The sequence below is a fragment of the Metopolophium dirhodum genome, chromosome 1 (assembly GCF_019925205.1).
Source record: "Metopolophium dirhodum isolate CAU chromosome 1, ASM1992520v1, whole genome shotgun sequence".
Classification (NCBI taxonomy): Eukaryota; Metazoa; Arthropoda; class Insecta; order Hemiptera; family Aphididae; genus Metopolophium; species Metopolophium dirhodum.
Window position 1 is genome coordinate 134,508,896 of NC_083560.1, and position 18,565 is coordinate 134,527,460.

General features: G+C 27.4%; 1 protein-coding gene and 1 pseudogene across 1 annotated transcript; one reads left to right on the plus strand and one right to left on the minus strand.

Annotated features, from left to right (window-relative positions):
- Positions 1 to 10,611: 10,611 nt before the first annotated feature.
- LOC132932533 (zinc finger protein 117-like) lies at positions 10,612 to 17,784 on the minus strand. The gene is made up of 3 exons (XM_060998920.1): positions 17,691 to 17,784; positions 16,234 to 16,284; positions 10,612 to 10,995 (listed from the first exon to the last, which is right to left on the minus strand). Exons 1-3 carry the CDS (start codon positions 17,712 to 17,714, stop codon positions 10,612 to 10,614), a joined length of 459 nt encoding a protein of 152 aa, XP_060854903.1. The 5' UTR covers positions 17,715 to 17,784.
- On the plus strand, positions 13,731 to 14,334 carry LOC132936656 (uncharacterized; annotated as a pseudogene).
- Positions 17,785 to 18,565: the final 781 nt, after the last annotated feature.

Genomic DNA, 18,565 nt, shown 5'->3' on the forward strand with positions numbered 1-18,565 from the left:
TATTAATAATAATTTAGGCCTCCTGCTTTTAATCACAATTTCTTGGGCATTAAAATCTCAGTCGTTATGCTCGACAGTGGATATTATTATGGTATTGTCAATGCCGTCTATGATGATTGTTTTGAATATTTAATTATTTATTTAACCCAACTTAAAATTGTTTACAAGTATTATGTAGCCTTATTATAAGTTATCGAATAATAAAGTGCAGGGTTAAATTCCGTTATTTTTATCGAATTATTCGATAGTCGTTATTTGGCAGAGCCCACCACTAAAAATAACATATCATAGTATCATACAAGAACAAGAAAACAACCAATCAATTAATGTGCTAATAGTGTAATTTTGAGCACAGACTACTTCTATCTAGTAATTATTAATTGTTGGTTGTCGACTTGAGTCATTCAATTTTCTGTAAGTGTTGTGAATTGTGTCTAGTATATTATGCAGTCGCAGTCAGACGTCAGTACAACGCAAGAACTGAAACCTGAGCAACGTGTCGATTATCAGAATAAAAAATGTATGCGTATTTTTCATACCATATAAACAGTAAAACATCTGTATGTAAAGACTGCAGTGGTAAAGTAAAAGTAAGTTCAGTTATTAGTCATTTTATTATTAATACACTAGTCAATAATACGTAAGTAGGTACGTATACGGCTATACTACCTTCAATTTCATCTTTTAACTATCGAATTATATATTATAATATACTTTGTCCATTTCATATTAGATGGTGGTGGCCGTTTTAATTTTAAAAAAATATTGTTTGAAAAGTATCTAGTATCTACCTATATTTTGTAGAAAAATGTTCTATATTGCTTTATTTATAATTTGCATTGGAAAATAGTTTTTACTCAGTAAAATCAAAATGTTATCCGTATTTACTTCTAGTTACTCATTTGATTAGAAAGTTAAAATGTAGGTTGTTCTTATTCTTAAATGTTTCAATTTTGTTCATTTGCTTGATTACATAGTATGTTAAGTAATATATAACTTAATACATCCTACTGGTAATAATTCAAATTTAAATTAATGAATCATTATAGGGAAAGCATAAAACAAATTTAAAAAATCATTTGAGTGTTCATGTTGATTTGTTTGAAGAATTCAAACAACTTGAATCAAAAAAAGCCTTGAAAAAAACAATTTAAAGACCAATTTGAAAAGTCAAGCTCATCAAAGACTGTTTAACTTTTCAAGACCAAATGTACAAGTTTTGATATCCATGAAAGATATTATAGATGCCTGTATTGAATTAGTCACGGTGAATGGGCGTATATTCAGTATGTTAGACGATTTAGGACTGCGCAAGATATTAGATATTATTAATTTACATTATAAACAGAAAGCGTTTTGTTGTTGTTTTTTAATTATGACATTAGTGCCTAGTGGTCATTTGTAACTTAACTGATTCTTCGTTTACAGTGAATAATATTTCTATGGGTAAAAATCAAATAACTCTCTATATTGAGTTTGGGTAAAAAAGATAATTTGGGTAAATTTTGGGCAAAAACATGTACGGCCAATATCAGGTGCACAATCATAAAGTATAAGACTGAACTACACTTTTACGATTTATATTCAAAGTAAAGTATTCATTACCAAAGAAAAACGCAATTTTCGTAATAATAAAATAATATTATTATGCTGCATAAAAGAATATACAAATAGTGTTCGATCACCAGGTATTTAAAATGTTTAATGTAGCCCTGTTGTTGGAAAATGTTCCCAACCTCTGCTGTAATGGATGTGTTAAATTAAAATTATTTTTATAAATGTTATTAACAACTGAAAGTCAAATGCTTATAAAAAAATTCATACCGATAAATTAAGGTTTTTTTTAATTAATATAATATAAACAATTTCTGAGAAACATCGTCTTCGATTTTCAAATTTTTTGACCAAACAAAACCATTTTATCGTAATTTATAGAAATAGAAAATTTTAAGTGTCTATACGAGCGTATAAGGATGGGCTGAATACTTAAATACTTAAATACGGGATGGATAAGCCCCCCCCCCTAGCCCCCCTCCCTAATTAAGCTGATGTTTATCTTTTATATTTAAAAAACTAATTTTATGATATTTTTTTCTTAATGCCGCAAAATATTTTTCGTTCACAGCATTTTTGTAAAGTTTTTTAATATTATCCTCCAAATAATCATTATCGTTATTAACGTAATATATTATATAATTTTTTCAACGTTAGTGCCATTTTATTGTACATTTTCTAAGACAGTATTGCTGGTTAAAGTATTATAAACAGAAAAATCTTTTGATTTAGATTTTGTTATCCTATCTGACTTTGGAACGGTTCTTAATTTTTGTTCATAATTTATAATAAAATCCTCAATTTCTGAATCAACTATCAGAAAGAATATCACTATCAAAATAGGTATCGTTTTCATTATCATTGAAATTATCTCTTACATTATCATAATCATACTTTTTATCTAATTTAATTTTTTTATTTATTACCAATTTCTCAATTTAAGTATTTGGATTTAGGGGCCTTGTTATGGCATTGATTTAAGGAGAATCATTTAGGCAATTTCTAACCGCCCGAGATCTATGTGTAAGTCGCAAATGTTTATTAGTGTGTGTGGCGTACATGCGGATCAATCGTAGCGGTACGGAGGGCTCTGGCACGCACTCGAACGCATATGTCAGTATGTAATATGTATTGTGATCATGAAAAAATGTTTAATTTGCATTCAAACATACGATTCTAATTCCAACAATGCGTCGCAACAATTACCTTGATTTGCAATCTGACAAAATATTTTTTTCCCACAACATGTATGAGGGATCGATCGAGGCACATTTTAAAAATTGTATTTAGGTTAAACACGGATCAAATATGGATTTTTGGTATTGATGTGGTGATTTTCAGGAAACGTACTCTCGGTATGCGGAGTGTTTAAAATATCTGTCTGAGATTGGTCTGAAAAAACAAAAGTAGGTTAATCACGTACACAGGTACACCAAAGTATATAATTTAAAATATCATTCGCTCGTCGAAAATGTTTGACTGTAATATACGTGTACAATTTTAATTATATTTTAATTCTATTCATTGTTTATTTTTTAAAAACTTTTATCTTTAAAAACTAAGTAGTATTAGTACTTGTGCGTATTTTTTTAAATTATAAAGTTATTGAACTTGTTCAAAAAAGATTTAAGCTACAATATAGCATTTTTAGTTATACAATTGATTAGTATTATGTTTTATTTTTTTTGATAAAGGTAGACAAACTTATGATGAATCTTTTGTTACTTTTTCAAATCTTAGATTTAAAAAAAAAAGTTTTTATGAATTTCTAACTCAAAATAATTTACAACCGAATAATCAATGTACCCGAATTGCCTATTTTATGCGCCGCTTAACTACAAGTTTTATGATATCTTATAAGTAGTACCAATTACTTTATTAAGATGATGTAGGTATTGGGGAAATATAAATTGTGTGTTTCTAATTCGGAAAATAATATAGCTACTCCTCCAAACACATCACCTATTTTACAATGATGTGTGTTTTTTTTTTTAATTTTTAATTTTTTTTTTATTTTTGTGTCTGTCATCACCTTTTAGGACAGTAAAAGTGCTTGGATTTTCTTCAACAGTAACTTTTCTGATAGGAAAGGGAATCTAGTTGGTACTTTGGGGGGTCAAAAGTAAAAATTTCCCAGTAGTTTTCACAAGCGACGTGAAAAACAAAAGAAAAATTAAGGAAAAACGGGAATTTTTACGTAAAATCTATTTTAGAGAAAATCGATTTTGGTTTTTGGTGTAACTCTAAAACAAATGACCGTAGGGACATGAAATTTTGACTGAATGTTTATATTAGCATTTTCTATACACCATAAAATTTACAAAATATTTTGACTCTTTTTGAGCTGTTTACGGCAATTGTCAGTTTTCAATTTTTTTAGTTTTTTTTTTCTATAAATATCAATAAAATTTTATCTGTTGAGTAAAAAAGCTTGAAAATTAAATAGAAGGCTCCTAGGTTATTGTTTCAAAGGCAGATGAAAAAAATTAAAAATCCTTAGTCACAGTTTTTGTTTATAAGCATTTAAAGTTCAAATTTTGACAAAATACGGAAAAATCACGAAAAATAGTAAATTATTTTGAGTTGAGAATTCATAAGATTAAATCTAAGATTTGAAAATGTAATATAAGATTACTCATAAGTTTGTCTACCTTTATCAAAAAAAAAATGTCTAGAAGAAACTTAAATTAAATTTTTATGAGCGTCTGAAATTTATATTTTTACAACATTTGATATTTACTCGATTTCTCTTGTAACAATTTTCTTATTTTATTGTTATTAAAAAACGAATGACTGTAGATACTTGAAAATTTCACTGAATGTTTATATTAGCATTTTCTATACACCATAAAATGTTGAAAATATTTTGACTCTTTTTGAGCTGTTTACGGACATTGTCAGTTTTCAATTTTTTTAGTTTTTTTTTCTAATTTTATCATATTTTTTTCTTACTGCCGCAAAATATTTTTCATTCACAGCATTTTTGTAAAGTTTTGTAATATTATCCTCCAAAAAATCATGACTAAAGTAAAGAGTTTTATTCGAATTTATGTGAAAAAAATGGTGGGACTTTTGTTCAAAAACCTGAAACTATAAAAAAATGTTTAACAACAAATATTCTCATAGAAAAACCGAACACCTAACTTATTTTGTTGTTTTTTTAGAGTTTTATTATTATTAAAATAATAATATTATAAACATAAGAGTTGTTAATATAATATAATATGATTTAATATAAGTTTTTAGAGTTATCATTAACGCTATAGAATATAAATTATTCAATATGCAAAAAAAAACTTACCATCAGTTTCAAATTATGATGATTCGTGGAGGTAACTGACGAAAATCCAAAAATATTAAAGGGCGCAGATGAACTCATTGAACAGTTTAATATTTACCCTAAAGTAAAGGACACACTGTTTAATCCAAATACTAAAAAGGTGGATAAGTGGATGTCGCTCTGCTGTACAGTAGGTTACAAGTGGGTCACTGTAATGGATGGTGTTAAATTTGAATTCATTGATATAATATCATTGTATATGAAAAACGATTCTGAGCGAAATCGGTCAGTCAGCCTATGATATTACCAAGTATATTTGATGATATTATTGTGAATAAAGTAATTTATATATAACCTATTTACGTGGAGCCTTGTTTTAAATTTTCAATCCTTAGCCATTAAAGTTAAACATTTTATAAATTTTTAACCACAAAATAATTAATAAATTATAAATTTGATAAATGTTGTCAAAATTTGAAATTAAATGCTTATAAAAAAAATTGTGCCTATGTATTTTTAATCTTAGATTCATAATCTTATAAATTCTCAACTCAAAATAATTTGCTATTTTTCGTTTTTTTTCCGTACTTCGTCAAAATTTTAACTTTAAATGCTTATAAATAAAAACTGTGACTAAGGATTTTTAATTTTTTTCATCTGCCTATGAAACAATAACCTAGGAGTCTTCTATTAAATTTTCAAGCTTTTTTATTTAACAGATAAAATTTTATTGATATTTATAGAAAAAAAAACTAAAAAAAATTGAAAACTGACAATGGCCGTAAACAGCTCAAAAAGAGTCAAAATATTTTGTAAATTTTATGGTGTATAGAAAATGCTAATATAAACATTCAGTTATAATTTCATGTTCCTACGGTCATTTGTTTTAGAGTTACACCAAAAACCAAAATCGATTTTCTCAAAAACAGATTTTGCGTAAAAATTCCCGTTTTTCCTTAATTTTTCTTTTGTTTTTCACGTCGCTTGTGAAAACTACTGGGAAATTTTTACTTTTGACCCCCTAAAGTACCAACTAGATTCACTTTCCTATCAGAAAAGTTACTATTGAAGAAAATCCAAGCACTTTTACTGTAATACTGTCCTAAAAGGTGATGACAGACACAAAAATAAAAAAAAAATAAAAAATAAAAAAAAAACACACATCATTGTAAAATCAATACATTCATCGCTTCGCTCAGAATCTAAAATGAGAAATTGGTAATAAATAAAAAAAATTAAATTAGACAAAAAGTATGGTAATGATAATGATAATAAAAATGATAACGATACCTATTTTGATAGTGATACTCTTTCTGATAGTTGTTCTAATTCGGATTCAGAAATTGAGGATTTTATTATAAATTTTGAAAAAAAAATTAAGAACCGTTCCAAAGTCAGATAGGATAACAAAATCTTAATCAAAAGATTTAACTGTTTACGAAACGTTAACCAGCAATACTGTCTTAGCAAATGTACAATACCATGGGATTAACGTTGAAAAAAATTACATATATTACGTTAATAACAATATTGAATATTTGGAGGATAATATTACAAAACTTTACAAAAATGCTGTGAACGAAAAAATTTTGCTCAGAATCTAAAAAAGGTATATTTACGAAGAACTTTGTATTTATATTTAAAGATAAAAACTTATATATTTTATTGATTAGTTTATTTATTAATCTATTAATATGAATAATTTAGTTTATGTATGAAGATATCAATCTTTACCCCCTTTGAGGACTTCCTGCGTCCTCGCTCGGACCTTATTCGCGTTCCCCGCTAAATGTACAGGCCGCGCGCGATCGTACTTTGTTCCCGGCGGGCCCGCTGCGGCGGAGATAACGTGCAAACTGAGTGCCGCCGTGACGCGTGTTTATCGATAATTTTTTAGAAAAGTCGAGTTTTACTATATACAGGCATAAATACATGCGTCGAAAAGTTCGATTTTTTTTATTGATATATTTACATGTTTTTTTTGATTCAATAAACTGTGTTATTATTATATTATATTTGACTGCCTTTTGTCCTTTTGCCTACCTACTCAGTCACGCTGTGGCTTCCTTATATTGGTATTTATATATTTGATTTGGCATAAATATACACGATATAGCCACTGTATCGGTCTGTAGGTAGATACATGTATATATTTTAGTAAATAAACGTATACATATTAATTATATAATAAAATATCCTAGCTCGAGTCGAGTCGACTATACCATAGCCTATAGGTATGTTTAATCGTGAGCATAAAATCAAATAAATAATTTACCTACATGTATATACTATATGACTTAATGAGGATCTATTTATTTATTAATATATATTATATGGTAACTGTAACAGTATTTGTATGCTACATTAAATTATTAATTACTAAAATAAGAAAGTGGCTATTTGATTACCTCAACCAGTTAACTCACCTCACATCTGTAAATTGTAATATTATATTGATATATATGTATTGATTAATTCATAATATATCATAGGTATATACAATATGTTTTTTTTGGTTTGTGTAGTATATCATTTGCATTGTGTGTAGTTATATACTACGGCGAACGTCATTCGAGGTGACTGACCTGCTAGACCCCCAAAAAATTCGTTGGCTATATGATTTGCATGAACGCCCGAAATTTTTTAAATTTTTTTTCACGTAATTTATTATTTATTTTTGCTTTTTTGGTGACAGTAATGAACGTTGTCCGCGATCCGACGCAGTCAGATTACCTACCCGGATAACTGAGGTGACTGACCTGCTAGACAACAAAAAAATCGCGGCGGCATAAGCCGGGCTACCACGTCGAACTTCGGTGGTCCTAACCTTATAACAGTTCCTTATCACCAGTCCTCCTAATCACACACCAACCGGCTCGATACCGACGACCGGACCAAAAGACCACTGCAGCTTCCGACATCGGTTAAAACTCTTCGCCAACTCGGGGGGTTTGGGGGTCTCCCCCAGCGACGATCGGAGAGCTAGTATTGTATAAAATAAATAAAAAAATAAACGATATGCCAACAGACCTTTCTAAAAATATTAAATATTTGTTAACGTAAGCTATTCATTGAGTAATTTTTTTTTTGTATAGATTTCGTGAAACACGATACATAACAGCTTTGTCGTTGGTGTATCTCAAAAATAATATTATAACTATATTAACAGCATTTGATTTACAGGTGATGTGTTTGAAGGAGTAGCTATGTTATTTTCCGAATTAGAAATACACAATTTATATTTCCCCCATACCTACAATATCTTAGTTTGAAATAGGGATACTATTTGTATACGTATTTACACCCTTGCAAGTAGCAATATCAAATAAATCATTAAATTTATTAAGAAAAGAATCAGTAACAAGTATATTAGATAATACAATATTTTAGATTCAAGTTGAAACTATGTATAATCTTTTAAAACCAGTAGCAAATTGGATGACTATTTTAGAATCTGAAACATGTAATGAACCCACAGTTGTTATAGTGTTTAATGAAATTCAGGAAGTTTCAACAAAACAAATTCAATCTTCAACACTTTAAAATAAAAGAGAAATTATTCATTTTTACAAAAACTTGACACTAGGAAGCAAAAAGCGGTGAAAAAAATTAATTTAGCAGGTCATCTTCTAGCTCCAATATATAGAGGAAAATTTCTGAAAAACAATGAAAGTATTGATGCTTCAGAATTAGTTTATAGATAATTTGGAGGAACATTTACAAATTAGTGTTCCAGATATCATGTCTGAGCTAGCAGAATATCGAACCAATAGTGGATTATGGTCAAAAAAAACTTTGTTTTAAACAGTTTAAAAGCACCCAGTGATGAAACTAGACTTCATCTTTTAACATGATGGAAAGGAATATTTACTTCACCTAAAATGTCTTCTATTGCACTATCTATATAAGAATGCTCACAGACACCTGCATCAACAGAACGTAGTTTCTCCACATACGGTATTGTTCATACTGATCATATTATACTGTTCAAATAGATTACCTAACCAATGCAACCACGGACATGTTCAGTGACTAGTGAGGCCTACTATCTTCTTGAAGAATAAATAAAAATAAAATAAAATGACCGAGCATCCAAAGTCAATATATTATTTTTAATGTTGACCAATATATATTAATATATTATGGAGACGGAGTGGCCGAGCGGACTAAGGCGTCGGCTGCGACGCAGCCGACCCGAGTTCAATACTTTGGCCGCGGGCGGCATTTTTCTTCGGGCAAGTCACGGTGTCCGGAGAACAAGTGCCGCCATCCCCCCACCAGGGGCATGGCAGAAACCTACGGGTGCCCCATTAGAAATTCTGCCAAAACACAACACACACGTGTACCAACCTACCCAATTTAAAAACCTACAGTGCCCTCCCCCACACACAATGGCCTATGTTGCCGCGGGTTACCCAATAAAAAAAAAAAATTAATATATTATGGAGTGTTAAAGAGTTAATTTAATTAATTAAGTATTATCCATTTAGGTATGCAAATATTGAAGAAACAAAATATACCAATCATAATAATTAATAATCATACTGCGAACATCATTATGATTTAATACCATATTTATTGGCTTATTGCTAATTACCATTCACACATTTTTAGTAACTCAACTTTTAATTTTTTACTAGTATAGAATGGCTTTCCAATAAAATACTGTATTAATATAAAAATTAAAAATATACAATATAGTTGTAATCATATTTATTTAGCATTCAGGTATTAGAAATGACTTAAAATAATTTTACTATTATAATTTATAATATTGTAAATATAGTTACAATGAGACAGTATATATATATATATAGTTAAACTATGTACGTATTAAGTATAGTTTTATATTTATTTCCATTTAAAAATTCAACATAAAAAACAGATACCCTCATACCTATGTTTATTTAAAATTTTAAAGGTTAAATAATTTAGTTGATACAATTTTTTTTTTACCAATCTTTGTAAATAGATAATACAAGATACTAACCATACAAGAAGTAAAAAATGTAGAACCAAAAAGTTAGTAGATATACGCTAGTTGGAAAATAATAAGGTTACTCAAATCCTAATTTATTTCGAAACATATTAAGAAAATTAATTTAATATTTTAAGAATATTACTATGAAATATGAATTGTAATTAAAATATATTATATTAAATTATTTCTAGTCACTAGGTATATGGACATACGTTACATCATAATTGGTAGTATGATTCTAAAATGATATAAAATAATTCTTGTATTTATTTTATTTTCATTTTATTTATTTATTTACAATAGTAATATATTATAATTTAGCAGTATAACAATATTATGTGTTTTTTTAAATATTTTCTAACCTTTTAGCTATTTTTTCAATTAATCCATTTTTGAATGATTCCTATTTCATAATTAACAATGGTTTTATAACCCGTGTTCAATTTCTGATGATTTAAGGTGGTGCAAGGTTCTATACGGTATAATACAGTACAGTAGCGTAAAATACATTTGATAGTAGGCAAGCATTGGTTTATAACCTTTATAATGTTATACCTGTTATAATGGCAGATAATGACCGGAGTAAAGAGAATTGTTACTTATATAAATGTTATGAAGATTGGATCAGTTTTAATACACTTTTTGGATATTCTTGAAGAACAGTATAAAACAGAGTCATTCCACGATACTCAACCTTTATTTTGACTCATGATCTGCTCAAAATAAAAGTAAATGTATAATGGGTTTATAGCTACATTAAAAGAATTGCAAAGATTCAGTAAAATTAAACAAATTTTTATTTATCATATTTTGGCAAAACATTATGTTTGTGTTTTTTATGTCGATTGACATTTCCATTGGTTGAATATTTATTCTTACACATACTGCATCGATATTCATATCCTATGTGTGTTCTTATGTGTGTCATATAATGAGATAGTTTTTTAAATTTTTTAGGTTTTTTTTCACATTTTTCTGTAACACACATGAATCGCTTTTCATTAGAATGCCAACTAAGAGAATGGGACTTCAGATTTGACAAATCTCGGTGATATGTCTGGCATAATTCACATTTGAATGGTTTTTCACCTGAGTGAATCATTTTGTGCCTTACTAGATGGTGCTTCATTTTGAAAGGCTTATAGCAAATTTCACAATTATAACTTTTTATATCCAAGGCCTAGAAAACAAACGTTTGAAAAATGCGTTAGATAAGTATTTAAAAGATACACATTGAATATTCAAATTTAAGACATAATTAAAAAGGTATTTATTTATTTTATAGTGAACCATAATTTATTATAATAAAACTAATTTAAATATTTAATATCTGATATTTTATCACTAAAAAACACTGAATATATTTTAATACCTACATTTTGTAAAATCTAAGTTAAATAGACTCTAAAATATACAATACTGCATTATAAAACTGTGAATAACTTAAGTATTATACTTATAATAATAATATAATAATAATATTTTAAAGAATATATATTATCTAAAATCTAATTTGTATGATATTATTAATATGGAACTCTCATAAAACATTCTATTTTGTATATTATTACCAATAATATTTTTTAATCAACAATCTTCATACATTTGTATTATTGTTGTAACATAGTTCAAACTTTATCCAATCACATATGACGTAATATGACGATGAAATATTTAGGCATGGTGGTATGTGAATTTAGTAAAAAAGATCAACAACCCATTACATATAATAATGTAAATAGGAACAAGGACGAATATTGTTGTTAGAGGCATGAAGGATCATAGTACTTAATACATTCTGATTATATAATATCAGTACCTAAATATTCTCTTCGGCTGTTTAGGTTATTCAAGTTTTATTTAGTAAAAATGTTTATGAAGTTGGCCCTTTCACTTTTTTAAACAAGTTTTGCATAGTGCCATAATTTTGCAAGTAATTAGCAAGAATTTGCAAGTCCAATCCCAGAATTTGCAAGACCATAACAAATGAGTATTATTAGGGATGGAACTTCACGCAGCCCTTAAATGTTATCCAAAATACTCATAACTAGTGTCAAAAGTCAAAAATCTCGTTATAACTAGGTATGTAAAATTTGGATTGTTCTATTTTTAATCATTAGTGGTACGCGACTGATTGATACTTCAGTAATTCAGAGGTATGCAAAAAAAAGTTAAAACTTAGTTGAACATTGACGATGACAGCTCTGTGTGCAGGTATATATGTTTTAAATTAATAGTTAAATCTAATTTTTACAATTAAATGAATAATAGCATATTCTCTACTTGAATTAATAGATAATATACACATACATATTGTGTTAAAATTATTAATAATAAGAATTATTTTATTTTATCTTTTAATACCTATCATATAATTAAAAAATATTTTACCATCTGAAATCTAAAATCTTAATTCTTACCTCAATAACTACCCATTAATACCTTAATAGTTTTAATAATTTTAATTTTATGTTTAATTCTACCTAAAAATGAATTCAATAAATGAAATGAAATAAAATGAATGCCTTATTTATTTTTAATAAAATATATGTATTTAACTAACAATTCTTGTAGTAATGAAACCACAAGTGACATATGTATAGAAAATAATGTCGATCTTGATAAAGACCCAATCTCAATGATGCTCACTGAAAATACAGAACAAAATACCAATTGCCCAGTCGCCTAGATAACGAATATGAACAAACTGAAAATATAGTGAATGAAATTCAATCATTTCTAAACATTGGAGGTGATACTTCAATATTTACAGGTAAGTTGTCACAAAATACTCTTTTACAAGAACATGACATTTATGTTCAGAAAAATTAAAAAAACCTACTCTTTACAATATTCTACTAAATTTTAAGTTTACTTAAATTACAAATTAAATATAATTAAGAACTAACAGATTCTTAATTATTTAACATAGAACCAAATACAGCAGTGACTTGGTTATATGCTAATTGTATTACCCATGGTCATAATTTATATTTTATAACAAAACTACTTTTGCTGTACCAGGCATATTATAATATATATGATTAAATGTAATTTCCTCTGAGAGTAAAGGTACAATAATATATTTAACTTAAAATAATAAGGTACTTTTTTAAAAATATTTAGACTTAATTTACATTGTAATGAACATAAAATGTGAATAAAATAATAAATAGGTAATAAACAATAATTTTGTGTTAACCAATATAATGATACAAAGTACCAATTAAAAAATTAATACATAGATACAATTTTTTTTATTGTTAATTTTAATTTTTAGGTGTATGATGTGTGGCTCATACATTACAATTGGCCGTAATAGACAGTTTGAAAGATAGTGGGAATGAAAAATATTAAACAAAGTTCTGGCATTTTAAAATAAAGTTCAAACTTTGAAACCAAACATAAATATATATAATAAGAAAATAAAAATTAAAGTCTCCCATACTTGACTGCCTGACTGGTTGGCATTCAACATTGGATATGTTGGAAAGAGTTAAATATCTTAAACATTTTATACAGAATATGGCAGCAAATGATTCATCATAGAAAAAAGTATGTTTAAATAATTCAAAATGGAATTAAATTGAAGTTATTTTAAAAGTTTTGTTACCATCAAAAATGTGTACCAAAAAGTTCAAAAACAAGGAGTTGACATTAACCGATTTTTATGGCACCTGTATTTTGTGTAAAATTCAAACTAAAAAATGTAATACTTCATTTTCTAAAAAATTGGTTGAATGTTTAACTAATAGGGAACAACATTTAATGAAGAACAAAGTTTTATTGGCAGCAAATTTTTTGGACCCACAATACAAAATCATGATGACGAACAATACACTACTGCAATTAGTCATTTAATTAGAGTTTGGCTTCAATTGAAAAAGTTGAAGTAAAAAAGTGTTGACTTAACTTATGAACAATGATGACATAATATTAAACAAAGTTTCAGGATATGATTCAACTACAGGTTTTGATAGACTTGAAGATTTTCTTTAAAAAAAGGATGATGTTGACATTTACGATGTATTAAAAATCTCACAAACATCTGTATCTCATATAATTGAAACAATTCTTAAGTCATATCATATTAAACAAAACAGATTAAACCATAAAGTAAATATCCTCAAGTTTTGGAAATCAATGGAAAATATTTATCTAGAAATCTATGTCCTTGCTAAAATAATATTATCAGTTCCATCAACTCAATTTAGTGTTGAACGTCTATCTCAGGATTAAATTATTTTTTTTACTGCAAAGGTGTAATATAAATTCACAAAACCTAGAAGACCAATTGTTAGTACATACAAACAGATTGTTCGATAAAGCTGACGATGAATATATTAAAAAAAAAAGGTAAAAATATCTGTAATGAATTTAATATTATAAGTTTATTTGTTTTAGTACTGAAGAACATCTAACTACAAACATTGAAATAAGCTCTTGTCAAAAAGATACAGAAGATGATACTAATTCAATGTCAGGAGTAAAACGCAAAAGAAATTCTATGTCTTATTAAACCTATGATAACTATGAACCTTACTAGATTAACTTAATATTACAATTATATTGTAATATATTATAATATAATTATTAATTAGTTTTATTTACTATGTATTTTGTACATTTGATCTTGAATTTTTATTAAAATAAAACACTGAATAGATTAGTAACTTGTAAGTCTTAGTGTCTAGTATTTGTTAATTATATAAAATTATAAATTGAATAATGATGTTAAAATATAACCATAAATTATTATAAGCTGTAAAAGTGTAAACTGTATATTAAATATTAATTTTTTACAATGACACTGGTTCTCGTGAGATTTCAAATGTTTCAATATAAGCTTTCACAGTACCTAAATAAGTATAACATACAACTGCATAAATATATTCCACGTATTAACATTTTTTGTTTGAAAAAAATATATACCAAAATAAAGGTTAGATACCGGTTTTAACCAGAACCTAAATTTTGAACTTCATAAAATTGAAAAATGTAACCTAAACCCCTAAAAAATATTTTAAAGACCTGAACCCTTCCTGAAACCGTTAAAACTATTAAGGTATCAGTCCCTGGTCAAAACACTTGTTATAACTAGATACAGTGGTGGCTATCCTATACCTCAAGTGTATCGACGGATACACATGATTTTGGGGTGGGTGGGTAGGTGGGCGACTGCTTGACATATTATAGGTATTATATTATAATATAGTGTAAATAGCTAATAGTATACATAATTACAGAGATACAGTACTTGCTGTATTCAGTATTACACTAATTAACTGAATTCAGTTGACAAATCTCTATACGCGCTGGTTGCAGTAGTAGTAATAAGAGACATGCAGCATGCACTGATGCTGGGGGAATAGTCTATACTTTCATTTTTATTAAGTGTCAAGTGTGTCTATAAATATTAAATACCATTATAATTTTAAGTTTTTAAATAGATAAGTATAAATTGTTTAGTGTCTAATCATATTTTTTATTTTTTGTTAACATTAAACTTGAATGATCTGAATACTAGAAAAATGATCTGAATACCTAGATACTCTAACATTCATATAAAACATTTTAGCTAAACAAATATAGTTGTATAATAATACATTTATATGTATACTATGTGTGTAAGGAAATGTTAGTGGGTGGGTGTCCACAGATTTTAGTAATTTGGACACACATGGTAAATTTACTGTAGCCAGCCGCCACTGACTAGATATGTAAAATTTGGATCGTTCTATTTTTAATCATTGGTGGAACGTGACTGCAGTTGATGATGATGATTGATACTTCAGTAGTTCAGTGTTACGTGAAAAAAAAAGTTTGAGAACTGCTCATATAGAGATTCTAGTGCATCATAGGTTTTATATTATATTTTAATTTTAAAGTGAGTTATAAGTATTTTAAAATAGTAAATTGTTTGTACACCATAAAATACTCATAACTCTCACAAATAAAAAAATCCTTCACAAATAAAAAAATTAAAGTGATGCTTATTAAAAGTTTGACAAAATTTGTTAAAATTATATGATTAGTAAATAATTTAAGATATATATGTTAGTAAATTCCCAAAAATAATATTTTGAAAAAAATTATTCGTTTCAAATAAATTTAATCAAAAAAATATTGATATTAAAAAAAATTTAAAAATAAACTACTAGACCTAGATAAATGTTTTTTCCATCAAAATTATTTTTATTACCAGATTCACAACTTTCAATTTTTTATTTTCAGTATTAAAAAATAAAAATAGTTTTTTTTCTATTATACGTGTAACGCAAGTAAATATAAATTATATATAAAAAAAAATTAAAAATATTGATTAGAGCAAAAGTTATTTCATCAAACAGGTCTCCTGTTACACCCTGTATATAGATATAACAAGAAAAAATCCCTAGAGAATATAAAATTTTTTTACCTGATCTCCTATTTCTAGATAAGCAATAAATTTATCGATCAACTTGTACCTCTGTAAAAAAAAAATGTATTAACAATTTAGATAATATATATAAACTTTTAGACTTTATAATTACAAGAAAAAATCCATTATCTAATCTTTTTTTAGATTTTAAAGCAAGTTATGAGTATTTTAGAATGCACAAACAATTTTCAATTAAAAATATAACTTGATAATAAAAGGTTCACTAGGTAATATTCTTACTTCTAAATTTGATAATGGGTCAATTAGCTCTAATATTAATCATAACTGAGTAAAATGGATTATTTATGACGTAAAATTTGCCATGTTACGCGTGTGAGACGGAGACGGCGCATGCGGGTATAGTGTCCTTTTAAGAGGACGTCGCACCCGCACATGTTGTCTCCGTCCTACACGTGTACGACATGGCAAATTTTACGCTCAGCAGATCACGTTTAGTCCCGTTAATTTTAAAATTAGAGTTAATTGACCTCTTATAAAATTTAAAGTTAAGAATGTTATCTAGGGCATCTCATTGGCTTTTTGTTATATTTCAGTTTTAAAGTGAATTATGAGTATTTTAAAATTGTAAATTGTTTATACATCTTTTAATGCTCATAACTCGATTTCAAATTAAAATTTAACAAAAAGCCAATGAGATGCCCTAGATAACATTCTTAACTTTAAATTTTATAAGAGGTCAATTAACTCTAATTTTAAAATTAACGGGGCTAAACGTGATCTGCTGAGCGTAAAATTTGATATGTCGTACACGTGTAAGACGGAGACAACATGTGCGGGTGCGACGTCCTCTTAACTAAAATACTACTCATTTACACAGAATACAGTTTAAGCATTTGCCCCTATTTGATTTTAAAAGTAGCCCGATGGGCCGATGCCATACGTTTAACCATACGTCTTTATTATCGGAACATCATGCCTATTTTTATAGGAAATAATTATCACGGTGGTATAATTACCATTATTAATAGTTGAAATATATTTACACTTAGAAGCATGTGGGAACGTGCATATATGTTGGTAAGTATTAAATAATATGTATATATTTTGCGAATGATGTTGTTATCTAGGTACTAGGTAGATAATAAAAAAGATTGCAACTGGCAACGATTTAAATAAAAAAAAATGCAAGAAGTACGTGCCTACAATTTAAATAATTAACTCACACTTTATATAAATTTTAATATTTTTCTTGTAAATTGTATAACTATCAATTAAAATGAACTTGTTTGATGAATACAAATATAAAATACATATGAATAAGTTTTAAAAAAATATTAATTATTTTAAGTGGCATTAATTTTAATAGTATCACGTAATTTTAATAAACTTTAATGTACCTATATTTTCTTTAAGCCCTTCCTGTCATCGGTATTTATAATAAAATAATATAATATTATGTTGAATTCAATTATGATGTAGAAATATTTTCTTACCTTCTTTTTGCTCGATTTGGTCATTGTGATTTGTGGAAGTTCGGCGAGGGAGTGTGCGGCTTTAAGGACAAAATATATGTGTAGCACGCGACGCTGTCAGCTGAATAGTGAATAGCCATCGGCGAATATCATAGCTCATAGATATAGAATACTAGCGTAGTGTAGAAATTAAAACCGATAGTCGCCACCAGTCGCAGTACAAGCCGCACCGCGGATACTCGGACCGCAAGACGGCACATTATTAAATATTTTATTGTTTATTATTATCACGGACTAAAGATAGAATAGACTGAAAACGATGAAAAATCTAAAAAATATACATACACACAATTCTTTTTATAGTTATTTATTACATACTATATTAAATAACCAAGAATAACAATTTTAGTTATTTTTTTTGTAATTTTAAAATATTAATTCAACTTCCTGGCTACCGTATTGATCATAAGACGAATTAGTTATAACAATATAAATATAACATAAAATATCCTAGACTGACAAACAGTCTCCGCTCAAAATCGTTTTCCGTATACAATTTATTATATCTTGAATTCAAATTTCTGGTCGGGCCACAGTGCCACACTTAGCGGATGGTTCGCAGCGGTTGAACCGCCCAACAAATTCAAATTGTTTGCAACCTTATAAAAGTGTCATGTTTGAGCTTAAATTTATGGACTGTTAATAGCACAATATTAATTGTGACCCACACGTAACATAAATAAACGCTTTCACCAAAAATCGTTTTTTTTTTATGATTTTTGAGTATTCCTAGAATAAAATCACCTATTACAAAAATTATAGAAGATTATATTTTTGAGGGTATGATATATCAGTTCTATATTTTATTATTATTTGACTTTGTTATCGACTTTCAA